General features: G+C 42.0%; 1 protein-coding gene across 1 annotated transcript in view; it reads right to left on the bottom strand.

Annotated features, from left to right (window-relative positions):
- Window positions 1-1,113: 1,113 nt before the first annotated feature.
- Window positions 1,114-7,717, bottom strand: part of nmbr (neuromedin B receptor) — a 33,609-nt gene continuing 27,005 nt past the window's right edge. Inside the window, exons 4-5 of the mRNA XM_054618564.1 lie at window positions 4,461-4,699; window positions 1,114-1,276 (exon numbers count right to left, since the gene is read on the bottom strand). Of these exons, the coding sequence (XP_054474539.1) occupies window positions 1,114-1,276; window positions 4,461-4,699 (402 nt within the window). The remainder of the gene's footprint in view (window positions 1,277-4,460; window positions 4,700-7,717) is intronic.

Genomic DNA, 7,717 nt, shown 5'->3' with positions numbered 1-7,717 from the left:
TTATTCTATAGTAATTTCATGATGAATGAATGTTTTAAATGGGGAGGAAGTAGCTGTTTTCCTCGACATTAGTACCAAATTACAGCAACCCCTGGTTTTCTGGCTGAGTGCAATGAATTTAGACTTCTTCACGCTCGGCTGCATCCCATTCCTGTGTGCACTTGGGTGTCTGCAAAAAGCAAAGATACAATCCTGAGGTCACCTTACTGGACACTGTCCATGAAATAGGGTCAGAGACGAGGCACAACCCGGAGGAGCCCGACGCCCAGCTGGGAATAAGCCCGACTTCCTGCCAAGAACAACGACACAACTCTCTGTGAAATCTGAGATTAACAGAGACACAAACCAAACATTTACCAAACAGGTTTCTCTACACCCTGGGATATTTTATGGTTTAGGAGGCTTTGAGTAGCTTTGATCTGCCACCACTGTGTTCAGTTCATCTCCAAAAAGTTCAGAGGGAGACCAGAGTGAAACATTCAATCCTCCAATGGTCCTCCAAGCGTTCTCTGAAATGTCCTCCGATAAGAGATGGACGTTGCTCTTGTCTCTGGGGATGTTGCTCAGCGTCTGACCCTCCTTCTCAATAGGCAGCAAATCTCCCTCTCTCTCTCTCTCTCTCTCTCTCTGTGGATCGATACAGTGTCACCAAGTAGATGAAAATGGCTTTTGAGATCAATCGATGATGAGCATTCAGAGAAACAAGACGTGCTGTTGTGGTAACCATGCTGTGGAGAACACTGGCTGTCCTCTCAGCCTTGTACTGTGATTTGATAAACATTTCCTTGCAATGGTAACTTCCTCCAAAACCCTAATTAAGTAATCTATACTTTTAGCAAATATTGTGGCTTAAGGAAACACTTTCAGTTTGGGTTTTTGCCGTTCCCGTTGATGTATGAACTCCTATACACATTTCCAAGAGGCACTTTTTGTTTGGTTGCCAAGTTGAGGATGAATATGAAGAAGTAACTGGTAGAATCATTCAACCAGTAAGAGTTCCATACTTTCCTCTCTCCATCCACACAGTCCGGTCTCAGAGCTGCAGGAGTCCGATGTTTGCAGAACTCTCGGGATGAGGTGAAGCTGAAAACCACCGACTGGCAGCCTCCCACCTCAAAGAGCCACTTCCTGTCTGTTGGCGTTGCCGTTGGCTGCCGGAGCGATGATGGCGGGGGTGGGCGTGGTCTTCTTGATGGAGGTGAGGCGGATGTGGGAGGTGCTGTGCATGTAGCTGGCTTGGCGCTCGGGGCGGGACCCTTGAACACATCGCAGCTGACTGAAGAAGAAGAAGAAGAAGAAGAAGAAGAAGAAGAAAGAGTTAACTGAGGGCCAAAAGCTGCAAAGCCTTGAGAAGTTTAAAGTCCTGAAGGATCTTTAAATGTCTTTGTTGCAGATTTTAGAGGTTTGATTTTACTCCATCGGGTCACTATAATAAGGTTTAGTAACTAATGTACCTCTTAAGATAAAAATGTAATAATTGTATCACAATGTAGTATTAACAGAAATCAAGCATGTTGAAATAGTTGGTGAAAAAAGCAAAAAAAAACAATAAAGCAAATGGAGAAAAAGAACATGATCTGCTTCCATGTTTTATTGGTTTCAGCTTTGGTAAACTTACGTTTTAGACATGGGCTCTTTGTGATCCAATACTTTGGCTCTGCAAAGGGTTAATGCAAGTTAATAACTCTGAAATATGGCTCTCAGAAATGGCACCTAATATAGACTGAAATAACCAGAGGAAAATAGACCTCAGAGGAAATAAATATTTAATAAAACTGAATATGGAAAATAAACAAAGACTAAATGTTTTAGGCCCATGATAAGATGCACCACAAGTAATGGATGATACAGGTTGTATGTCCCATCGGTCACAGCTGGCTTCTTAGACTGGGACAAAAACAAGAGAAACATGGGTATGCTAAATAATAAAGTCAACAAAATATAAAAAAAACAATGCAAAGGGTAAAGTCAGTGTTGGGAGTGGATGAGTGGAAATGTGCAGCACGGAGGTCTTGATGTAAATCCACTATGCAGATGGGCGAGGCTTTAATGAATGGAACACACCGTCTGACTGTAAACATGTGGTCATGGAGATAACCAAAGAGAAAGCAAGAAACGAAGGCTCACAGTACACAGCTGTCAACGTATTGTCTTTTTTTACAATTCTAACTTTCCATGAAGTGAAGTTCTCCTTCAGCGTGTTGTCTGAGCTCTTCTTTCCTGGTGCTTAACGTTAAAAACTTCACTGACGTTTGGCTTTAGATGAACGCTGGTCTATATCAGAATGAAGCTTTTTTTTTTTGTTGCAAAGAAGTTTTAAATATTGCAAAGAAGGATTTTGATTGATGCCGTTTACAGGTAACCCAACTGTATTTAAAGTAAAGCTGAACAATTGGTCAATTAGTTTTGATTGTTCCAGTCATTTTTTTTTTTTATCAAAAATGACAAAAGAATGTACTCAGTTTATTTCAGTTTATTTAGCCATTTATGATAGTAAACTGCATTTAGCCTTTAAACACTTTCATTCGGTCAAGAACCGTACCTGTAATCTCTTAACATGTTGGTCTGGCAGCAATCTAACAGCACCATAAATTGCATTTAACGGCCGCTATAAATCATATTTTCCCAATATTTGTTGTGTGGTAACACCATTAAATATGAAAACAGACATTGGAAGCTTCATTCAAAAAACCCCAATCAAAGCTTCACATGTAAAAAAAAAAAAGACATTTGGTAGAGCCGTATGACGAAGCACAGTGTTCAGGGTTCACAGTGAATGAGGTGAGACTTTATGTCTGAAAACGCAGTATGAGTATGACAGTATGAGACCTGACAAAGTAAGAATATGTTTAGAAACTTTATTCCCCAGTCACGTCAATAAAAAAAGTAGTTTAATAAAGTTTGCATTTTTTTAGATTAAAGTCTGCATTACAGCAGCTATAACAGTAAAAAAAACTTTTGGAACAATTTAAAAACAACTCCACATGTACTGTGTGATTTTATTTTTCCCAGAGTCCCAAAGAAACAGGGACATAAATATGGTTAACTAGCTCCCCAGCAGCAGAAGGTGAAGGCTTAGCTGACTTAGTAGAACATGGTGGAAACTTTCTTCTGAATAATAGGAAATGAATCCAGAGACGGGTAACTTGTAGCACATGCTTTAATTCTACAGCCCCATTTAATTGCTTCCCTGAAGGCACATCTTATTTTCCTGCGTATTCTCTGCGGCTCCTGAGGTGTCAGGATTTGCCCGCATATCCGACCCAAATGAAATCACAAAAGCTCGTCCTCGAGTCACTGTCTCCCGCTACGACAGTCACAGTTTATGGAGGGATTGTGCCAGAGTTTTGGAGAGGGTTTCCATCTTCCCGAGGTAGAGTAATGTTTAGCGGTAGCATTCAAAAGGAGATTTAGAAAATGACAAAGCCGTGATTACTTCATCTTACCACGAGTTTATGGAGTCCATTTACTGAGAAAATGGAAGTGCTTCCGTCTGCTTTTTCCTGAATCTATTTTTACAAATGTTCAGCCTTCTGGAAAGTTATGATTAGTCTACAATTGCAATTTACTACGGCCTGTACACAGAGAGTAAAACATCAGCAGCAGCCTGTCTCAGCTGTCTGCAGTCGTTTTGATCCATGTCCATCTTATCATTTACATTTCAGAGGTATAATCAATAGAGAAATGTAGGATTGCCCAAGCGATCACCCTCTGCATGTTTTCCATCTTCTTTATGGTCACGGCAGTAGATCTGAGCAATAGTACAATGTTGAGCGTCCAGTAAAATCCAATCATATCCATAGCGCCTTTGAATTTTTGCCATTTAGCAAGTCAAGAAGTTTGTCTCAGTTTGTCGTAAAACTGTTGAAGGAGAAGACCGTGAAAATACGTAATTATAAAGACGATAAGTGACGTCTCTCTCTGAAGCTACGATGTGTGATTAGTACCAGAATGTTCTCACACCAACAACCGGTCTCTCTTTCTCTTCCCAGCTGATAAAAAAAGATTATTTGAATATGTAAAATAACATTACATTTGGAACATGGCTAAGTTAGCGAGCTGGTGTTGGTGACGCTCATTGAGACGAGAGATGTAGTTCACTGAACGGTTTCAAACGACACTAAACGATACTACCACAAACTGCACATTTCCTGACTTGCAAAATGATCTTGTGAATGTACAAACATCATACGTGTGTAATTCATGGCACACTTGAACAGGATCAAGGGGAGGGGCTTCACTTCTCTTTAAAAATAACATACTAACATTTTGTTGGTTTTTGTCTTTTTATGGGATTTGTTAACGATAAGAAAAATATGGAATAGTATCGGCCCGGTCCTTTAAGAGATGTTTGTTACAGATGGCATAAATTGCCCCTATTATTATTATTATTATCATTATTATTATTGGACATTATTGGAAGTTTGATCCAGAGACTCTTATTGGAGATGAGATCCAACCTGTTGAAGTGCCTGCGGAAGCTCTCACTGAGCATGTAGAGGGCAAAGGGGTTGACGCAGGACGAGGAGAAGCTGAGGACCCGGGCCAGCAGGGTGATGACGAGGTGGGCCAGAGACAGGTCCATCTGGTGGTAGTGGAAGGAGCGGTACATGTAGAGAACGTGGTTGGGGAACCAGCAGAGGGCGAAGAGGCCCACGAACACCAACACGATCTTAGCCAGACGCTTCCTCGTCTCCATCTAGAGGAGGTAAAAACAGAACATGAGAAAGAATCAGCTCGGATGGAAGATGGAGATGGATCCTGCAGACGGCTACTAACTGGAGCTCAACTGCATCATTTTCAATATATATGTTCAGGGAGATCACCAGTGAGAGCTTTGTGTTGTTGATGCGTTATTATTCATGTTCATAATCTACTGCAGAAGCAATCAGCTACCTACAACCTTCATCGTTTCGTGTTGTCCTCCTCCCACCGCCAGCTGCAGCTTATGCAGTTTTAACAGCTTAAATATAACAGATGGATGAAGTGTTTGTCTAATTTAAAGTATCACACACTATCAGTGGGGGAGGGGCACTCTGTCAGTCATTCTGACGGAGACACAGATTCAGCAGACTCACATTTCTTGTTTTTGTTTTACACAATAAGCACATTTACTTGAATTTTTCCTAAAATGACAATTATGTGTTTGTTTTCTTCAGATTACATTAACTGCACTCATCTGTTTGACCTGCTGTATGAGTCTCAGTAAAATGATAAATGCATTCAGTTTTATTCTATCGATTGTGACGGTTGCTGGTGGGTTTGGCAGCTGCTGCTCCTACTTAGTGGTCTGAGCATACAACCACGAGGCGGTAATTCTAGTGTCAGAATTTTACCAAAACCACCATGTTTTCCAAACCCGGACCAAAAGAGGATATTATATTAAGAGTAATACGTCATAAATGAAAACTTTGCAAATAGGTTCAGAAAGAGCACTTTGCAAGATGTTATGTTGAATTGAAGTGTTTGTTTTTTAAAGATCAGGACACAACATGTCTGACACTAAACCTGCAAAATCACTTTAGGAGGATGTCAGAGAGGATGGATGGGTCAACAACATAAATGCGAAAAAGAAATTCTCTTTCGGCATCAAAATCCATCATGCATGATGTAGGAATCGTTAAAAGCTAAAATTCACGTCATTTTACATCAACAGTCACTTATTTTGGTGGTAAAATGTGAACATGCTCGAGAGGAGCAAAGGTTTGAATCCCGCTGGGACCGTGATGCTCAGAGCTTCCTGCTAATGTCTCATGACTACATGGACGGAAACAGTGGAGGAGATGGACGGAGGGAGAAAAATGGACCTGGAATCGTCAAACATCAAATGCATTACGTGTCCAGCGGCGTACCAGGAGTTTGACCTTGTCAGGCGGATGCTCAGCGATTGCCAGAGACATATGGAAAAGGTCAATTATGTCAATCATGCGCGCTTTGCACAGGTCGGCCATCTCTGCACGTAAGGATTCAACTGAACACAAACACAAGGACAAATGTCAGCCGTGTTCTCAAAGTGCTTCTCTGTGTACGCGTCAGGCCTCCTGACCTTCTGACGTCTGGAGAACTGGACCAGAGTTCTCCAGCAGCACACGGTAATGTTCACCGACTTTGCTATTTTCTTTTTCACATACCTCTAAATGCATTTGTACTTATTAAAACCCAGAGGAGCTCATTAGACCTTCTGGAGAGGTAGACATGCTTTGACACATAAGGCCACATGGAGCGCTTGCCGGAGGATCTTTATCTCTCAGGTGCATCTGTTTGGTATTTCAGTGAGTGTCTGAACTTGATGTCACTGAACGGGAAGGAAAGACAGAGTTCATTGGTAGTAAGCAGCAGGACTTCATGGATTTGTGTTTGCACCGCCCGCTTGTTCAGACCAAACCATTGCTCGTACTCTTGGCTCTCCAGAATCACACAAACTCGCCCAAATGTTTAGCATGGGCCTACAGAGTAACATCCAATTGCATCTCTTGCCAGTAAGATTCCTCCTCAACTTCTATTTGAATTCCTAAAGAAGAATGCAGATGTCCTCATCATTGGCAAACCACCATGGAGAACTTTTACAGACCTCTGTTACCATGCAAAGTTACATTAATATGAAAATGCAATACACTGATAAATTAGAACCTAAGATTTTGCAAATATGAGTTCAAAGTCGCCGGAAGTAAGAGCGTAAGAAGTGTCTCTAGAGATCATTTCTGAGTGGAGACAAATCCAAACGAAGGTGCTTGAGGTTCTTTAATGCACAACAAGGAGAAGACAAGTCCTGATTAAAGCCTTGGTCTCAGTCTCTGTTTTCACGTGACATCAGACTGTTAGAAATGTGTCCAATCTATTGTTTCCTTTTTGGAGTTCGACCTGCCTCCAAATGTAATTAGTGCACAATAAAATGATTCTAAGAGTTTGGACGGAGGAGGATTACATTTGTACGAGTGCGTTTTCACAATGAACACTTGATTAGATTCTGCTCGGTTCCAGCTTCTCATTATTATGTTAAAAAGCAGCCGGAGGAATCAAACCCTGACTGAGTCGCATCTTTTTAAGACCAGAAACAGTAAATAAAAGATTATTATTTATTATAATAAAAGTTAGCCAGCAGCAAACCCTGCTGATAACTGAGAGATCATCTCTGCTCTCCCGTCTGACTGCTGCTGATTTGTGTTTGCTCTGATTTGCTGCCAGCGTTCAGCAGTTTGGCATCGCTCCAAAGATCCTTTTAGGCACCTGAGTCTCCGGGGCCACAGTGTGTGTGTGTGTGTGTGTGTGTGTGTGTGTGTGTGTGTGTGTGTGTGTGTGTGTGTGTGTGTGTGTGTGTGTGTGTGTGTGTGTGTGTGTGTGTGTGTGTGTGTGTGTGTGTGTGTGTGTGTGTGTGTGTGTGTGTGTGTGTGTGTGTGTGTGTGTGTGTGTGTGTGTGTGTGTGTGTGTGTGTGTGTGTGTGTGTGTGTGTGTGTGTGTGTCCTGTATTCCCTTGCATATATGTGTGTGTATTCAGTACCACCTGCTGCCTATCTGTGAGTGTATTCAGATCTCAGTAATGGAGTCTCTCCTCAGACTCACTGATGATAAATCTTCAGAGCCGCTGAGGAGGAAGCCTGCAAAGCCTCCTGGGAGTTGCGGTCTGCCGGCTCCCATAAGAGGCTCGTAGGAGACGGATGGACACCTGAGGTGGCGGCGGTGCAGCGAGCCGTCAGGATGTCACTTTTCTATTACGCTA

The sequence above is a fragment of the Anoplopoma fimbria genome, chromosome 18 (assembly GCF_027596085.1).
Source record: "Anoplopoma fimbria isolate UVic2021 breed Golden Eagle Sablefish chromosome 18, Afim_UVic_2022, whole genome shotgun sequence".
Taxonomy (NCBI): domain Eukaryota; kingdom Metazoa; phylum Chordata; class Actinopteri; order Perciformes; family Anoplopomatidae; genus Anoplopoma; species Anoplopoma fimbria.
The sequence above is the reverse complement of the archived record's forward strand: the minus strand, read 5'-3'. Positions and strand labels throughout refer to the sequence as shown.